The sequence below is a fragment of the Anguilla rostrata genome, chromosome 1, assembly GCF_018555375.3.
Source record: "Anguilla rostrata isolate EN2019 chromosome 1, ASM1855537v3, whole genome shotgun sequence".
Taxonomy (NCBI): Eukaryota; Metazoa; Chordata; class Actinopteri; order Anguilliformes; family Anguillidae; genus Anguilla; species Anguilla rostrata.
The window spans coordinates 22,687,382-22,706,385 of record NC_057933.1 but is presented as its reverse complement, the minus strand read 5'-3'; the positions used below and the strand labels follow the sequence as shown (position 1 = coordinate 22,706,385).

Genomic DNA, 19,004 nt, shown 5'->3' with positions numbered 1-19,004 from the left:
TTCCCAGGCTACAGGAGCTGAAGAGCGAGACCCTGAGCGCAGCGTCCACCAGCTCCAGCACCCCCCAGCCCGTCAACAACTCTGTGCATTACCTGGCCCTGGCGCTGGCCCAGATCGAGCAGGGCATCGAGCGCAAGTTCCTCAAGGCCCCCCTGGGTAACGTGGCATCCCCTCCGCTCCTCTCCTGCCCCTGGCTGTTGAGAGAGGGACCCCTTACCAGACTGGGCATATTATTTAAACCACATCACTTTAGTGCTTCTGTAAATGACATTGACCACTGCTGATTTTCCTTCATTGTATAGACACGGTTTGTCACTGTTTAGCTTTAATGCATTTGATTGGCCTGCATTGGCTATATCTCACGGCCCTCGTGACAGTGGAAAGTATAGGGTGCAGTGCGCTCCCATGTCTCATTGTTTGGAAAGAGGGTTTCAAAGGTGCTTTCAGTGATTTCCCCCAGTAGGGGGAGACAAAACCAAAAGATTATCTCCTTTCTATAAATCTGAGAGTTGTGAGTGATGTTGAATTTTACATGGAAGGGGCAGGGGGTTCGTTTTCTGACTGGATTGATATAGTATGTAGAAAATATAGAATGGATGGGTTCATCCATTTGGTTTATTTAATAAAAAGTTTAACTTTTTAACTGAGTAAAATTGTCATTTTTTAAAAATAGGAGATGAAGATGGCAGAAAGGACCAGAAAGTAAAGAAGAAGGAAAAGAAAAAAGACGAAGACCAGTCTAGTGAAAAAGATGGTAACCATAACTAATGCTTCTGCTTCTCAGTCATTCATTTCAGTAATGATTGATATTGGGTGATTACAGGAAATTAGTCTTCTAAAACTTAAAAAAATGTTACAGTTAATGTTCAAGAACTCACTGTCGGCAAAATTGAGATTGTTGGCAGCATGCTACCAAACCCAGCTCTTCTAACTGCTTTTAAGAGAGGACATTTAGTAGATAAATCAGTGCAGAGCCCCTCTGTACATTGCATAAGTTATCTGTGAAGTTCATGTGTGTAATGTAATATTCTCTGTTAATGTGATTGTATGGATGTATCCCCTACAGTAGGTATTCAGTTAGGCAAGGATTAGTGATGTGTGATTGTATGGATGTATCCACGGCAGTAGACATTCAGTAAGGCAGGGATTAGTGATGTATGATTGTATGGATGCATCCCTTTCTGTAGACATTCAGTAAGGCAGGGATTAGTGATGTATGATTGTATAGAGGTGTTGAGTTCCTGTGGGTGATGAGCGCTGTCGCCCCCTGCAGACAGCAGCGAGAGCGGCAGGGCCTGTAAGACGGTGCAGGAGCGCTGGAGGGAGTCGCTGCTGGGCTGCTCCAGCCTGTCCCAGGTCTTCCTGCACCTCTCCACGCTGGAGCGCAGCGTCATCTGGGCCAAGTCCATCCTGAACGCCCGCTGCAAGGTGTGCCGCAAGAAGGGCGACGCCGAGAACATGATGCTGTGTGACGCCTGTGAGCGCGGACACCACATCCACTGCGTGCGGCCCAAACTCAAGGTACCGCCCGCCGCCCCGCCCGTACCGCGGCTCTGCGCCTCTGCAGGCCATGCCTCTCACCCTCTTACCTCGAGGCCACGCCTCTTACCCACTGAGCTCATACCGTACCTACTGCCCGTCTTGCATGAGACCACGCCTCTCGCCTCAAACTGTACTGGGTACCCCTCTTACCTGATTCTGTATCGCTCACTCATTACCTGAGGGCCACACCCCTTACCCACTGACCTCATGTCGTACCTACTGCCCGTCTTGTCTGAGACCACACCTCTCGCCTCAAACCATACCTTTTAACCCCTCTTAGCTCATACAGCATCTCACCCGGTACCTCAAGGCCACGCCCCTTACCCACTGACCTCATACCACGCTTACTGCCCATCTTGCCTGAGACCACATCTCTTTTCTTCTTTTCTAAGAGGAGTAACTGTACCAGTTACCCCTCTTAGCTGCTTCTGTATCTCTCACCCATTACCTGAGGCCACATCTCTGACACACTTACTTCATGCTGAAACCGCTTCCCCTGCCACCAACCCCACATGGCTCTCTCTATATAGCTGCCGCAGTTACACTGTCACACTCACAGGCCTGGAGTTAAATTAGTATTAATCCACGTGCTGTGTATGTTGAAACCCTTTAATACACCTCACAGTGGATTAACCCTAGCCTGACTCCAGGCCTGTGAGAGCGTGAGAGCGTAGCAGCAGCAGCTCCGTGACGGGCCCCCTGTCTGTGCTGCCCCTCCCCAGGCCGTGCCCTCTGAGGAGTGGTTCTGCCCCGAGTGCCGGCCCAAGCAGCGCTCCCGCCGCCTCAGCTCCCGCCAGCGCTCCTCCATCGACTCCGAGGAGGAGCTGGAGTCCGAGGACCAGGAGGAGGAGGAGGAGGACGACGAGTCCGAAGAGGAAGAGGACGACTCGGAAGAGGAGGAGGAGTCTGAAGAGGAGGAGGAGGAGGAGGAAGAGGAGGAGCAGGAAAGGTAGGCAAAAAGAGAATTGAAAATACACATAAACATGAAGACAGCTTTTGCGGTCTCTTAATTTAATGTACTGTAATTGAAATATAATTATTTCTTTGCTTCAAATCAGTCCTGTGAAGAGCCAGGCAATTAAGGGGCATGTGGTCAAACCACGGCTTCATTTCCGGTCTCAGGCATCGTTGTCTTGGTCTGGATTTGATGCTGAATGTGTATCATCGTGTGGGTCACTTACTGAAATGTATGCAAGTAAAAAAAAAAAAAGAGAAAAGTATCTGGTTGAAGGCTTCTGCCACAGAAATGCACTTCTGTATTTTTTATTAAATGAACAACCAGCAGCCGTACAGCAGTGACAGTTGGAAATGCGTGCATGGTGCCCATCGTTGACCGCCCTCTCTGACCCCTCCAGCCCTCCTAAGAAGGGCCGCGCCGCGGTCAAGCTGCCCCTGACCAATAAGGGAGGCCGGGCGTCGGCCAGGCCCCCCGCCCCCCGCCAGCCAGACTCGGGCCGCTCCACCCCCCGCAGCCAGCCGGCCGCCGCCAAGCAGAGCCTGTCCGCCGGGAAGGCCGGCGCCAAAGGCTCGGGGAAGAAGGCGGGCCCCTCCCCCGCGGCCAGGGCCCCGCCCCGCGCCGGCTCCCGCTCCAGCGCCCGGCTCAGCCAGGAGGTGCAGTCCGCCAACGGCTCCTTCACGTCCAAGCCCGCCGGCAGCCCGTCCGCCGCGCCCTCCCCCCAGGACAGACAGACGGACGCTCGGAAACGACCTCTCGCAGGTGAGCAGCACTGATGCAGCTCCTCGGGCCCCGTGCAGGACACCGTGAATTTATAATCCCCGAAACTTCGGAGATATTATTCTGCTGTGTACTTCGGGAAGTGCACATCTGTTAAAGTACATGGACACTTAGATAATTGGATTGAACAAGCACCAGCATGTGCACCCTGTCCCTTCAGACACTGCCCACGGTGCGCGCTGGCGCGGTCCAGATTCGATCCGAGGCTCATCCGACGCGCACCACAGCACGGTGCCCTAACCGAATGAACCCCCCAGCAGCCTCAAAAACGTTAGCGTATTAACACGTTTGTAATTCTACCAGCTGTCAGCCCAACCCTGATATTTCGCATTGCTGGGTATTCGATACGACTGAGTGATTTGGCAGCTCCCTCAAGGTTGAGGGTGCTATTATTTTACTACTCCTAGACTCAGCAGTCGTGCAATAAAATATCCCTATATTTGCCTGTTCCTTTTTTTTCTACAACAGTGTAGCCAAGTAGTTTACTTACTGAACAGTAGGAGCAAAACACGTGAGATACGTTAGTGTTTATCTGTTTTCCCCATATTGGAATCTCCAATGTGCGCTTCTGTGAAGATTCTTTCTTTCTGTACTGATGAGCGCAGTGATAAGCCTGATTTGAGACTACTGTATTCATTTAATACGAAGCTAATTTAATATGAATCCAGTTCTCTCCCACATATTTTAAAGTGTAATTTGGGCGGGTTTCCTCTTACTGCCATATATATTTTGCTTTGAATCCCAAACTATTGAATCACATCTTTAAAAGCCCCCGTGAAGCTGTGGTTGATTGGTTCTGAACAGTGTCCCGTGTCCTGTCCCTCGTTTAGAAGTGTCTCCCAAAGCCAAGGTGGTTCTGAGCGCGCCCAGCAGCTCGTCCAATCGCCGAAGCTCGGGGCGGAACCAGGGGGTGCACGAGCTGTCAGCCTGCGAGCAGCTGACCGTGGAGCTGGTCAGACACGAGGACAGCTGGCCCTTCAAGAAGCTCGTGTCCAGAACACAGGTAACGTGCATGTCCAGGGGATGGTGAAATGGACATCCAGTCACATATACATGCACACACAAGCTCACCCTCACACGCCAAATACTTACTCACTTAAGTACTCACTCACACACAAATTCACTCAATCACATTGCTCACTCATACATACACACACATGCACTTACAAATGCATAAATCAGTTTTTCCCCACGCATGTACACACTGTTAGACGCTTTCTCATACACATGCACGTTCACACACCTGCAGGCACATGCTTACTGAGTGTCTCCGATGCATGCAGAAACACACTTTTATACTTACTCATACATCCCATTGCTCTCACTCAGACACACATTCACGCACACAAGTTCCATTCATTCACTAAAAGCAAGCATGCACAGGGCCGGTGTAACACTGACCGGCACTTATTCACACACAAATGCTTTGAAAATGTGAAGTGAGCCTGTTCTCCATGTGCTTGTGCTCTCAGGTGCCAGACTACTATGACATCATCAAAAAGCCAATGGCTTTAAGTATAATCAGGGAAAAAGTCAACAACTGTGAATATAAAACTACCGGTAAGTTCCACTTGATTTCTTCCTTTGTTTTTTTATTTAGATTTTTTTTGTTTTCTTTTCATTTATAATCAATTTAAAGTATAGTTTAGTGATTATTTCATTTTAATAGCATCTGGCAAATGTGTTTGTTTTTAAAAGATGAAAGTAATGCCCCATCTGTTCGCTTTAGCAAGAAATGGGTTTTCAATGTGCGCGAAAGCGTAATGATTTTTTAATGTGCAGCTGGGCCTTCCCTATAAAATAGCATCAAACATTTTTGTTGTAAACATCGCATTTTAGATATTTTAACTCTCCCTAATGCATATCCATTTCCATCATGTCCAAAACTTATTATTACTTAACAATATTACCAGAAACACTAGGAATGTGTACAACATGTATATTCAGAAACATTTTCTAAAAACTTTTGAGTCCTTTTCACTGTGTAGTCTGTGCAAATTTCACATCTATCATGCTGCAAATGATCAAAGATTAAGGTATTAGAGTGCCCTGGCAGTTAGTAGATCATACTAAAATGCGTCTTTGCCTTTCCTTTTCCCAGCTGAGTTCATCGCGGACGTGGAGCTGATGTTCACCAACTGTTTAGTGTACAACCCGCGCAGCACGAACGAGGCCAAGGCCGGCGTGCGGCTCCAGGCCTTCTTCCACAGCGAGGCCCAGAAACTGGGCCTCCCCGTCCCGCCGGCCAGCGACCTGAGCAACCCCCCCCAGAAACGCCCCAGAATGTAACCCGGCCCGCTCCCCACGGACTCGCAGGGAAAGGCACACGCAGGCCAGCCACACAAATACAAAGGGGCCTTTTCACCAAACGGGCTCTGGGGTACCCCTCTGAAAGGCAAGAACAGAGGAGGGGGGGGGGCGGGGGCGGGGGGAAATCATGACTCTTCCAGGATTCGACCACTAGCCGTGGAAAAAGAAAAACTGCACTGTAAAAACATACTGCTAGTCCTTCTCGTTCAGAATCACTCAGGACAAAATCATTGTGAAATTCTTTTGTTTTTGTGTTAGCAGTGCATTTATTTTGTATATTTGGTTGAAATTCTAGACTACTTTTTGTACAAACTTTAATCCTCTGACTTTGTCCATTACTTTGCTAAATTAAGTATCGCAGCTTGAAGGACCCTTAGCATTTAGGAGTGTTCCACATAGTACTGAACTAATAGTAATAACAATTAACTTGATATTTTCTGGTTCCTTTTTTCAGTGCAACACTACATAGGAACCAAAATCAACTATTTCTCAGTTCAAAGTTTCAAAACTGGGGTAGATATTTATTTAGTTGAAAATAATTTTGAGTTTGAATACTTGTTGTTGGTATTTATAAGAATGTTGCTATAGAACGCATTTTTGTCTCTTCTATTTGTATTTGTAAAGAATTAAATCAGTTTTCTACTGAAGCAATAGAAAGCTGTCTGAAGCATTGGGTTTGACGGTGAACGTTTTCTGTTGTTGTTTTACCGTATCCTGTACTACTTTGTAACTTCTATCCTGTACATTTTTCTACATGTAAAAATAAAATGACTTTGTTAAATGTGGTGATCTCCTATCTCAAAAACGGAATGTTTTTTGAATGAAGAATTGTTCTGAAAGAATGCAATTTCAGTATTTAGAGAGATGCCGGGCGCTGGGTTTTTAATTAAGTGTTTTACCTCCCTGCTAATAAGAAATTACAAATACCATGCTAAATACCTTTTTTGGTCCATCCATTTCAGTTAAATCCATAATTGGGCATTTGTGCAGTTTAATTTCCAAATTCACAGCAACAAGTCAATTTTCCAGCTACATCTTAAATAGAAGAAAGGTTATTTTATTAAAACAAACACGTTTTCACAATAGGTAATGTTCTCCTTTCCATGCATCTTGATAATTAAGTAATATCAGATTCCCTTATTTTCTGTGGTTGACCGCAAATTCTATGTAAACATTCCTATACTATGAATAAATCTGAAATGGAAGCTGTGTATTTCCTCGTGGTTGTTGAGATGTAGGTATAAAATGTAGGCCCAAAATTACAATCGTCATGTATTGCTTCATTATAAGTCCTATATCGACTACCAATTCACACATTCAAATCCCTAATCACTGGGCTAATTGAACATATTCTTGTCCAGTGATTTCCTTTAACCTTAATAAAATGCATTAGGCTACATACCTTACGGATAATGCGTATTGTGGCCATTTCATTGTATATAGTACGCCATCGTATATTTCAACAGCCAGCTTTTAGTATTTACTTTTTTCCTAGCTTGAAACATTTGGTCTTATATAGTCAAAATGTTGGCTTTGGATCTCACGCCCCCTAGTGTTGAAAGTGTGCGCTCCGTCAATATGTTCACCTACGCTACACCTGTTTTATTGAAAGTCTAATGGGAAGAATTTAACGGAATATGAAATGTCATGTACGAACTATATACCAATATCTTTTCGAATGTCATATGGTTCTAGTAGTGTGGTCACGTGGTGCTGAAAGGCTTTCCCTTAATTACTTCGACCTTTTGTTAGCCTATTTATGAGCCGTCGGTGTTTTCTGAGACAACGAATTTTGTATTCCCTAAAATGTTTGGGCCTGAAATATAGCAGCACACCGCAGTTGCTGTTTGGGACCTAAAGGTGCAACGCTTCCAAAATCTAAACCTAAACTTCGTTCTTTCGAATAGCTGAGGAACTGTTACCTAACTGTTTGAAGTTAACTGGGACTAAACGGTGTGTAAAGCACTGGTAAACTAGAGATTTTTGCAGTCCGCTTAATCAAGTGTGCATTGTATTCCTTTATTAAAAAGTACCAATAGAACTCGTGTTAAGATAAATTCCACAACAAAGCACGTTGAAAACCTCAAACTGATATAACACTTCCAAGGGATGCAGTCTGCTAGTCAGTCATATAAATCAGGTTATTAGATACAAGCCCGTTCTAGGCAAATGCTTATAAAACTGCTAATAAAGAAGTAAAGCGGTCATGCTGTCCACAACTTACCAAAATGTTGCATTATATAAATGTACATTTAATTCCTTGATTCGAGAACGCTCAGTTTTTTAATACCAGTGCCTCTTGCGATTGTCAGTGACAGTGGGACACAAGCATTATGAGAATGTCCGAAACAGTTTTCCCTGCCAATCCCGTTACTGCTCCCGCCCGTCGCAACTACAGTGGTCGCTGCGCGCTTTCCTCTCTCTCTCTCGCTCGCTCGCTCTCTCTCTCTCTCTCTCGCTCGGATAGCAGTACCCGGTGAAATTTCACGCAACCATCTGCAAACTCCGCCGACCCGATCACCAGACAACATGGTAAGCCTCGCTGTCTCTCCTGGAGGCGAACTGCCAGATATTCGTAGCTTTTATTAACTCTTTGCCTACCGATTTTTCTAACTCCTGTTGAATGTGTGAATTAATGGGCGTCCGTTTAACGTATTGATGTGGTCAACGGGTGGGCCAGTTTGTTTTAGAAGTCATAAAAATGACTCGAAGTGGACTTACTGAGTTTAGCGTTCCGACTCTATAGCATAGGCCCTGGAGCCCAAGGCAGCCATTTTAACCTAATTTTAGCCGCAGTGACCGGCAGCTGAGTAGCGTTAATCAATTCCTCTCATTTATTTTTGGAAAAATAGTGTGCAATAAATCTAAATAGTGGATTAATTCATTAAAGAAAATTAAAACGAAGTGATCACGGTTATAATACGGTTGTGGCACGTTAGACAACTTGTCATGCTAGTGGTGTACCGTACTGGGCAGTAATGCGGATTTCCCAGCATGATGACGGGGGCAGTTTCTTGGTGGAATAACGGAACAGGGCGTCGTGATTTATCGTATGTTATATATTGATATTAGTCCTATAGAGTACTATTTATAAAAATAAATAAGTAATTAATTTCTTTATTTTTCCTGGTACATGGTATGACATTTCAAGCGATTGCTAAACATCAGTAGTTATATAGTTCAATACTAGCTAGCTAGGTAGCTTAGCTGAGTCAACTGGTGTTTCGCTTGCTTATGCTAACTGGCTAGTTAGCTAGCCTAAGTTACACGTAGACGCAACTAGCCCAGCTGAAATTTGGCAGTTGTGTGATTTACTAGTTTTCCAGTGTTCATATTTACTACAAAACTTGCAATCAAGCTGTTTATTTATATAAGTGTCAACTGAAAACTCTTCTGTTTTGATGACCACAAATGTGGCGCTTAGATTATAAGTTCATAAATTCGCAATGCAGCGTTAAATTAGACTATAATGGAACAAAACATTAAAACAGCTTATACTATTTAGGGAGATGTAAACCGACGTGAGTGCCCATAGCTTACCAGTTAGATGAAAGTCCTGAAGCATGAATATTAGAAACTAGTCATTTTTTCAACTCGACTTAATGTACTTTTTTAATGTACTGTAATGTGATATAACGGCACTTTTTAAATGGCTGGGACTTGTTAGATGTTAACAATCTTGCTGTAATAAGCACAAACCAGTCGAGTGTGAAGAATAACATGGGGGACTGTTTGAATTGCAGATAAGGCTTCAGGTCTGCTGGTCATTTTGTTGGTTGATCTTTATTCTGTGCTACGAAGGGGCACCTCTTGTAGCAACAGGAGAGAGGCTGTATGAACCCCATTATGGGTAGATCTAGTTTGTACCCTTGTAAACAGATTAATGTGGGCAAACAGAAAAAAATCACTGCAACAGATCAGTATGATTTGTTCAAATCATTAAGTGACCAAAACCCCCTTCGCCCCTACCTCCACATTGTGTCTTTCCTCGCAGGCCTCCGGCGTCACAGTCAATGAAGAAGTTATCAAGGTCTTCAATGACATGAAGGTGCGCAAGTCGTCATCTTCCGATGAGGTGAAGAAGCGCAAGAAGGCGGTTCTGTTCTGCCTGAGCGACGACAAGAAAAAGATCATCGTGGAGGAGGGCAAGCAGATCTTGGTGGGCGACATTGGGGAGTCCGTGGATGACCCCTACGCCTGCTTCGTCAAGCTCCTACCTCTTAATGACTGCCGGTACGGCTTGTACGACGCCACATACGAAACAAAAGAATCCAAGAAAGAAGATCTGGTGTTTGTATTTTGGTACGTATCTCCTTAAACTGAAAGCTAAATGTTAAGATTTTTGCAGGTGACCCGAAGAGCTTTCAGCTGCCTCTTCCATGGAGAGTTTCAGTGTCTTGGGTTTATTTATTCTTCCTGCCTTTCACAGGGCGCCAGAAGGAGCTCCTCTAAAAAGCAAGATGATCTACGCCAGCTCTAAAGATGCCATCAAAAAGAAATTCACAGGTAAATGATATTGACAACTGGCACCCCCACTTTGCCAAACACAGAAATGCCAGAGTAAACGGTGTGCTCAGTGACATCACCACTTATGCGTCTTATGTTTTGAATTTAATAAAGTAACAGCAGCTATGCTTGGAGAACATAATTTTAGTTTTTTTTTTAGTCTTTTTGTCATTTTTTTTAATGACATGTTTGGCAACCAAACAAATATGGCGTAAAATAATGTTTTTCAGAGCATAATAAATCTGTTTTGTATACCTGTTTACTGAATGGGTTGGTGGGGTGGAGGTGTGGTGTGACTTGCTGATTTGAACAAATCATACTGTTCTGTGGAGATGGAAAGCAAAGACCTTTGGAAGGAGAGTGATTAATAGCACTTGGTAACTACCTGTAAGGTTCAGGACGGTTCACTTTCCCGTCATTTGTTATATCTGCGGCAGGCTGTAACCTGCAGTACAACACCATTCACATAAACGTTCCAGAATGCATGAATCAGTAGAACTGTGGAGATGAAAGAGTCTGTTTTCTGATTAAACGAGTCTATTCGTTCGGGATCCTGGAAGTTAACAAACCTACCGAAGAGTGGGTACTGAACGAGAAGAGGTTCTCACAGATTTTCTTTTTATTTTTTGCAGGTATTAAGCATGAATGGCAAGTTAACGGTTTAGACGACATTCAGGACCGCACCACCCTGGCAGACAAGTTGGGAGGCAATGTTGTGGTATCGCTGGAAGGGAGACCATTGTAAACTGACATGTGCCACCTGGATCCTAGACGCTTTCATCTTAGCAGCTCTGTTGATACCATTTGAACCTATTGGATTAGTTTTAGTTTTTTTTGTTGTTCTTTTATTTTGTTTTCTTTCCCCCAAATGAAGGAGGTCTCATTAATGAATCCAAAAAAAAAATCCTACCAGTTATTGCCGGTCGACTCTTTTCCAAAATCCTGGTGGGTTTGCTAAAATGTAGAACCTGGAGGAATGCTTTCACGTCATGCTTTTGCCAAACAAAACAACTCCTGAATACTCTACTACTCCTTCCAATCGAAGAAGAACTATGAACCTCACACACGTGAAAAGATGGCGTTGCCTGCATTCCTTATCACAGACACAGCAACAGTTTAATGTTGAGTAGCTTAGAGCGAAGTGAGTAAGCTTTCTTTGAATGTCCTGGCAGTTGTGTCCACTGTCCTGGCATTAGCCAATATCCAGTATAAACAATTTGCACTCCGTCGAGTTTTTCCATGGGGCCGATAACCGTTCCATCTCGTTAGCCTGGGTATTTGACATGGCGCGACACATTTTACACTATGCATACAAAGCACTTTTTGTCTATTGTTTTGGTTTAGACACTACAAGTAAAGAGCAAACAAAAGGAGGACGGAATGCCTATTGAATGTGTTCATTTGTGTCACCTAGGAAGTGAAGTTACCTCAGTTTTTATTCCTGTATAGCATATGGGAAAGGAAAGACAAAAGAGTATTTAATTGTTCCGTTGCCTTCTTGTTTTCACTCAAACGTACCGTACACCGCTGAATTAACAGAAGAGGTGCTGCTTGCATTTTTGCAACACTAAAAGAGAATCCACACTATCAGTCAAGATGGCAATATCTGTGTGAACGGAGCCTTAAGTGGAATATTGTTTTTGAGATCGGTGAAGTCGCCACTTTGCAATAAATCTTGCGACTGATGATTGCTGGGCGTCTTTTTTTTCTTCACTCAAAAGCTGCTTTTTGCTGTTTGCTTCAAGGCTGGGACATTTCTATGGTTCAGCTTGCACTCCGATAGAGGGCAAAACCAGAGTCATGCATGGTGCTGAGATATTGACAGCAGGTGGACGTATCAAGTCGGATTGTCCGGTGGATAAGTATCATGTGATCCCGCTGAACTTCTTCAGCATTGGTGCCAGCAACTGTCAGCTACCAGATTTTGAAATTTGGTGGTTTAAAAAAGGCCAACGATTGAATGTTGATCGAGGGATAACTTTTGTATGAGGTGGGTGGCTGTGCATGTGTATCAGTTGTATATTTTCATGTCCAATTCAAATGTTCAAGTGGAGTCCGGTAATCGAGAAGGCCGGGCTTCAACAGAGCAGGTTTATCTTTTTGAGTGTCATAAAAATGCATACTTTAATAATACAAATACGTAAAAATTATAGGAACAAAAATCTTTGTTTTTTTGTTCCTATAATTTAGTTCTAATGTTCTCATATATTCAGAGGATATTAGACTAGCTCTGTGAAACCCGAAGCTCTGACAGAATTGTACACTCGGTCATTTGTCTTTTCAGAATTATTATGTCTCAGGGCAAATCCATATCTATCTAGTAGTTGTATATCCATGTGAACATATATATATAGCTACTAGATAGGTTATAGCATTCCAATATGGTGTACACTATTGGAATGTTGCCTGGATTAGAATTTATACTCTCAGAAAGTCTTCCTGTAGTTCTTAATTTAAAACAGTGATTCTGTCAAACCTTGCGTTCTTGACCTGCAATATAGATGTAGGATTTTCTGGTCGTAGTTTTACAGCAGATTACCCCTCATCAAGAGCTATTCTCGAATCCCGCTCCTGCCCTTTCGGGGGTCCGGCGCTACTCCGTGAGACGACAGATTAGGACTCGAGCCCGTCTTCGTCAGAGCGGGCAGCTTGTCCGGAGGGCGTGAAAGTTTCAATGAACGTGCGCGTCGGCCTCCCGTGTCCGGGCCGGGGCGAGGGTTTCTATGAAAGCGGCTTGTCTTTCAGGGGAGCCGGGGGAGCTGGGCCCGGGGCCAGGGCCTGCCGCTTCGCCCCGGAGAACCTGATCCCCGCGGCAGCGAGCAGCCCTCCGCCGGCCCGAGCTATTTATGGCCAGCGCATGCTTTTGTGTCTTGTCATCGTTGTCCACAAATGGCAAAACTGGACGCGTTTCCAGCGCCGCGCGGAGGGGAAGCCCCCGCCGGGCGGACGGAGCAGCCGCCACAAAGAATGTTTTTCACACTTTGGGGAAGAGAAGAAGGACGGGGTGAAAACAAACAGAGACACGTACACCTCCCCTAGTGAAATGAATCCTTTAGAAGACGAGGACGTTTTATGGAACAACAGAACTCGCTAATACCAAACTGTCGACTCGGCACACATTTTTCAAAAATGTCTCACGTTTGCAGTGTGTTACTCCCGAAAGATTCATTCTCCAACCCTGCTTTAACACCTAATGTCTTTGCGTCAAAACAAATAAAACCTTTCCCCGTGGAAAATAAACTTTGGCTTTGGAACTGCCATCCTCACAGTCCAAGGTGTAAAAAGCAGTTCTGTGGGATTTGTGGGTTTATGCTTTGGTCAAAAAGCTGATCCTCTTCACTTCTGCTCTTGTATTTTTTACTTTTCATAAGGGAATAATGGTCAAGTAAGGATTTAAGGGATTTTCAGCACAGCAGTTGGTTTATGGTATGGGAGACTAATGATTGTAATGATGACTGCTGTATGAGTCATGGGGGAAATGGGGGGGGGACGGGGGACGGCATGCTTGTGTGTCTTTGTATGGTTCTGTTGGTTACCATCCAGATGAATAGCATTTGTCTGATCCGCTTTGTGGATTTGAAACATGCCTCTCCCCCACACTGTACGGACGGCATCATACGCCATCATACGCCATTTGCAGTGACACAGAGACCGGGGGGAAACACGGGTACACGCAAACAGCCACGTGGGCGGAATGTTTTTGTACCGCTAAAGTAGCCCCTACACACAGCAGGAGTTCTGTCTTGTTTCTCGTCACGAACCCTTTGCCCTGGGCGAGGCAGAACTGTCATTCACACAAGTTGTCTCCACGTCAAACCCAGAGGAGATTGCAGGTCAAGGTTTTCAAGCATGTCTTCGCAGGAGGTGCTGTGGTTTTAAGTGCAACTCTCAGTGGAACGTAAGATATACATGGCAACTGATAGACTCTTGAAATTCCAATAATAGAGTAATTCAGTCCCTAGCAAACTATTTAAATGTTTCCTTACAGTGCAGTAAATTCCCCACTGCTTGCACCAGTGGAACCAGAGCTGTAAGAACTGAATCAGTATTCATAACAAAGTGGACAAGGAGGAGGCCACTTGTTTTTTTAGTATTGTTATTTTTTCCTTTTAGGAATGGTAGCTTATCTTCTGCCGATGCCCAGCAGGAGAAGATTAAACTTTAAAAATGTTCACATTTTACCCTTTCAGTAACAAATGTATATTCCAATTTGATGTCGCGGACCACTGCAATTTGAGTTTTGGAAAAATATTTTTTTGGGCCTGCATGACTGAGTGCACGCTGTCTCAGGCTGGATTTTTGAATGTTAAGGCCAGACCACTGTGTTTAACTGGAAGGCCCGCTGAGTCCTATATCCTCAAGCACATGTTACAAAGTGCCTTTCGTGTCTGTCCTGGGGCTCTGTATCTGGACAAGTGCGCTGAAAATAACCTGCTCTCGGCGAGGTCCTCTACGCTAAAAGAGTCGGCACCGTTACCCCACGCACGATGGCTCGTCATTCTGAACCTGGCTGAAATAGAATGTCTTCTTATAGTAGGCCCAGTGATTCAGCAGTAATCTGTAGTGTAAAACAACACTACTTTCCCCATCCTTTTCAAGGAAAGGGAAAGGGCTTCTGTGTGGAGTTGTCACGTGTGTGTGCGTGTGTGTGTGTGTTTATGTTTGTGTGTGTGCCTGCACGCGTTTTATTGCTTGTTTGCTGTAAACAGCGCAGAAAAACGATGGCTCAATCCGCTGTCTTGCTCAATGCGATTCTCTATTTTCAGATACACGGTTGCCTAATTTGATGTCTGTACTCAACGTCCCCTTTTCTCTTGAAATAAATTCTTAGAAAACACCAGGTAGGCTGGCGTGATCTCGCTATTGATGGAGTATAGGGAAAAACTATATGGGGTAAACATGCCGGGGGTGTCTTCAATGAAGCAACCTGGTGCCAAATTGTTACATCAGTTGTTGTGGACTTGGTTTACACACGTAGGCCATGTGTGAAACACATACTCATTGCAAGGACATCCTATGCCAGGAGATGCAGTCATCTAGATGAGCGTGGACGAGTATGTGTTTGTGTGTTTCTATTTCTGTTTCTGTGTTTGTGGTATTGGGGCAGTGATGCTCTGACTAGACAGGCACTGGGCGAATGTTCAGCCTGTTCAGCTGCTGGAGGTTAATCACTCTGTTACCATAGACACAGAAATTCTGATAGATTGATTTTAATTATAATAGAATCAGGCCTGGTTCTAGACCACACTGATAGAGGGGGCTATGAGATATTTTTATTTTTATTATTGGTTTGGGGTGGGTGGTGGTGGGGGGCGGGGGGGGGACTGGGGGGCTTGGGGTCCCTTACCTTGAATGAAAAAATAAATCGTACCTTCCATAGATAAGGTCTCCTATTTGATTTTGTCGCAGTATTTATGAAACCCTTATTGATCGTTATGCAGCAGTCTTTGAGTGTTTACTTAGTATTACATTTCTGTTGACATTAATAACGGTCCAACAAAAACTGATAACGTGTGGTTTTTGCTTTTCGAGTGCTCTCGCTTGCCTGCTTTAGCTTTGGATTTAATAAAAATGAGTTAGGATTTGAGTTAGGATGTTTAGAATGATTAGGGCCAGTATAGAGGTGGGTGTGGGCTAATATATAGGCAATCAAAGCTGAAATGAACACAGTGATGAGAGACTGACCAACCCAGAGTACATGTTTACAGCAAGACCATTCTTCCTCTCAGAATACTCTAACCTGCCACCCCTCTTTAAAGGGCATCTTTATCTAGACAGAGTTAACATCCATTACACTTTTTTGTTCTATTCTTTTCAAGTGCTACTGAGAATATAATGTTTGCCACCACCACCTGTTCAGTTACAAATTAGCGCCAGTAGAAATGGAATTTCAGTTGCATGGCTTGAATTTGTAATGCTTAAATTTAATGTTAATGGGTTGGAATGGAAGTCAAAAGTCATTGTTGCATTTGATTTGATCGTTTCTGATAAAAAGATCTTAATCCCCCTGTATCATGAGGAAGGGCTACTGATTTGGACAACTACACTGAGTAAAACCCGGAACCCTCCCAAATCTGTAACGGAAGTAATTGGACTGAAGTAAAAAAGAGCAGTTCGGGGTTTTGGTTATCCAAACAACTACAAAAAGGCAGCTGTGATTGGTGGCCACTCTTTTTTTAAAACAATTAAACCCGTATGAGCACCCTGTGGGTATTACATATTACTAGATGGCGTGCCACAAGGAAGGCTGGGTGGTCAATAACAGAAAGGGAAGAGAGCCTGGAGGATCAAGCTCCCCTCCTGTTAAAAATGTGGCCATTTATTATCATCCCTCCAGAGAAAACTCGCCAGAGCTTTCGATCGGCCCGTTTGCTTGCATTGGGTTGAGGAGATTCTATTGATTCAGCATATTAATTCCTAAGTATATTAGGTTATTATGATGGTAATTCACAAGTATTTGTTTACTGATTTTACTATTTAAACTATTTTTAAAAAATGTGTATGCTCAGGGTGAGCCTGGCTAAATCCAGTATTTTTTTAATATCATTCATCTAGTTGGGCTTTATTTTCCTGGTAGTTATTTAAGTTTAAGCTCATTCCTATTTCCCGATGGTGATCTAGAGGAAGAAGGAATTTAAAAAATTTCAGAGTGATTTCACTGTATGATTAAGTGTTCATGCAGGCATGAGAACTGCCACCCCCCCACTGAACGTGTGCAATGGATTCCAATCCTCCCACCGGGGTGAATTTTGGCACCAGGTAGTTGCTGCAAAACATGGGTGGCCTGTACATCTGGGCTATCAGCAGGGAAATTAACGTTGGCCTGCTGGGTTCCACAGATTAAACCACCAATGGGAAACACAGTGGCCTGGAGGTGTACTAGCAGTAGTGATGAGAGGTGACATAGACACCGACACATTGTTAATCTTTGCTATAAAATAATACACAATACCTAGAAAGTATAGAAGTATAGTATAGAAACTATAGAAAGGACACGACCTGGGTACACTGAAGATGTCAACGGATAATGATAGAGGGTTCTGGGGTTATAATAATACAAAATGAACAAATTATAAAAAGTCCAATGCATTTCTCCTTGGAAGGTGCCTTAAAATAAAGGATTTTTATTTTGTATGCCTTATAGAAGAGTGCGCTGTTTTTTATTCACTGTGTTGAAAGTAAAATTTAAGTTTCAAAATAACAGCATATGTGGGCTAATTTAAATAATTAATTTATTTGCTTAGCAGAACCCTTTATCTAGGGCAGTGTTTCTCAACCCTGGTCCTGGGGACCCACTACCCTGCATGTATTAGATGTTTCCCTGCTCCACCACCACTGATTCAAATGAATGGGTCGTTATCAGGCTTCTGCAGAGCTTGATGACGACCCATTCATTTGAATCAGGTGTGTTGGAGCAGGGAAACATCTAAAACATGCAGGGCAGTGGGTCCCCAGGTCCAGAGTTGAGAAACACTGATCTAGGGTGTCTTACAATTCTTAGCTATACAGCTGTATATTTTCTGAGATGGATCAGCTTGAATGCCTAGCTCAACATTATAGCCCCACTGTCCCACCTGGGGCTCAAATATACATGCTTTTGGTTATGGGTTGTATTTTTTAAAGCATTACACCACACAGCTACCTGATAACAACAGCAACAGCTACCACATTCCATGGTGTCCAAGGCAATAATATAATCTTGTGTGATCCAGAATGAGAGTAGACCAGTTTGACCTCCCCACTCCCTCATTACTGACCATTAAAGGTAGAGTCAGCTGCATGTATATCACCATGAAAGTGAACCCAGACCTCTCCTCTTTTCTTCTGAGAGTGACACTTGCCTTCACATTGGAGTACTGTAACTGAGGTGCGGACACAAGTTCACAGACAAAACACTCAGGAAGCAGGATAAAGTGGTGTTTTAATCAACCAAAATAAGCAGGAGTGCAAAAGTAAACACAGGTACAAGGAAAACTGAAAAGGACTGGGACTAGAAAAATAAATAACTAGTGCCTGCGGGAAAACAAACACTAGGTAGGAAACTCCAAGACTGGGCAGTAAAGGAGAAAGCAACTCACAGTAAATACATAGTCAAACAGGGAAAAGGTATGAACAATAATCACGTAATTGGTGCGAGAGCAAACACTAGATTAGTACTTGGCTGCCCTCTGGTGGCGAACAGGAATGGTGACTAGTACACAGGGACCACTGCCGTCTGGTTTTGTTTTTTCCTTTCACAGTTTCCATTTTTCTGTTGTTAGCCAAATTTAGGAAGAAAGGACCCAGTGGTATGTGAAGACTTTGCTCTGAGGTGCTTCAGAACAGACAGAAGACAATGAGTTTTAGTGTGTGGTGCAGCCTGATGTCCTGTTCATGTCAAAGCCCCTTCAGAAATGTGTGCCTTCCAGGTTCCTTCCAAGGAATCCCCCCTTTGTTACTACACCAGTAATACGGAACTCAAACATGGAGCTGGATCTTAAGGTCATGTAACTCTTTATAAGAGAAGGTATGTCCCTTTAAATGCAGGTATGTGTACAGATATAGTGTATGTAACTACTTTTTACCGCTGTGGTTCATTTGCAATAATTATACTGTATTTTTAAATGACGCTTTCCTTTAGAGGAATCTTGTAATCACCTTCACATGCCTTTTAAAAAAAATAATGAGGTATCATTTATGAGATAATGTTTAAATTAAATAACATTCAAATAAAAAAACATATTTATTAACATCACCACAAACACTTGACATTACTTTAAAAATGGCATGAAAACAATGGTGACAGAGATCAACAGAGTTAATTATAGTTTTAATCAATTGTAATTGTATTTTCCTGCCAGTACCAGCATGTGTCATGGAAATTAAGTCATTATATTTATAAATAACTCTTTCCAATTAAATGGAATTAGAT

General features: G+C 43.6%; 2 protein-coding genes and 1 long non-coding RNA gene across 6 annotated transcripts in view; 2 read left to right on the top strand and 1 right to left on the bottom strand.

Moving 5' to 3' along the window:
* Nucleotides 1-6,368, top strand: part of baz1a (bromodomain adjacent to zinc finger domain, 1A) — a 31,591-nt gene extending 25,223 nt beyond the window's left edge. For all 3 annotated transcript variants that reach the window (XM_064330176.1, XM_064330154.1, XM_064330165.1), the window contains exons 21-28: nt 8-156; nt 674-754; nt 1,274-1,521; nt 2,265-2,491; nt 2,898-3,259; nt 4,108-4,280; nt 4,750-4,837; nt 5,379-6,368. In XM_064330176.1, the coding sequence (XP_064186246.1) occupies nt 8-156; nt 674-754; nt 1,274-1,521; nt 2,265-2,491; nt 2,898-3,259; nt 4,108-4,280; nt 4,750-4,837; nt 5,379-5,566 (1,516 nt within the window). In that variant the 3' untranslated portion in view covers nt 5,567-6,368. The remainder of the gene's footprint in view (nt 1-7; nt 157-673; nt 755-1,273; nt 1,522-2,264; nt 2,492-2,897; nt 3,260-4,107; nt 4,281-4,749; nt 4,838-5,378) is intronic.
* Nucleotides 6,044-7,950, bottom strand: LOC135252286 (uncharacterized). Its single transcript, XR_010329387.1, has 2 exons — nt 7,812-7,950; nt 6,044-6,622 (listed from the first exon to the last, which is right to left on the bottom strand). It is a non-coding gene; the product is annotated as an uncharacterized LOC135252286 (long non-coding RNA).
* A 21-nt stretch (nt 7,951-7,971) lies between these two features.
* Nucleotides 7,972-11,781, top strand: cfl2 (cofilin 2 (muscle)). 2 transcript variants are annotated; one of them, XM_064330190.1, is made up of 4 exons: nt 7,972-8,119; nt 9,582-9,889; nt 10,017-10,093; nt 10,726-11,781. In XM_064330190.1, exons 1-4 carry the CDS (start codon nt 8,117-8,119, stop codon nt 10,836-10,838), a joined length of 501 nt encoding a protein of 166 aa, XP_064186260.1. In that variant the 5' UTR covers nt 7,972-8,116; the 3' UTR covers nt 10,839-11,781. The 2 variants fall into 2 exon arrangements, with proteins under 2 accessions (XP_064186260.1, XP_064186269.1); XM_064330199.1 differs by lacking the exon at nt 7,972-8,119 and adding an exon at nt 8,477-8,637.
* The last annotated feature ends 7,223 nt before the right edge of the window (nt 11,782-19,004 follow it).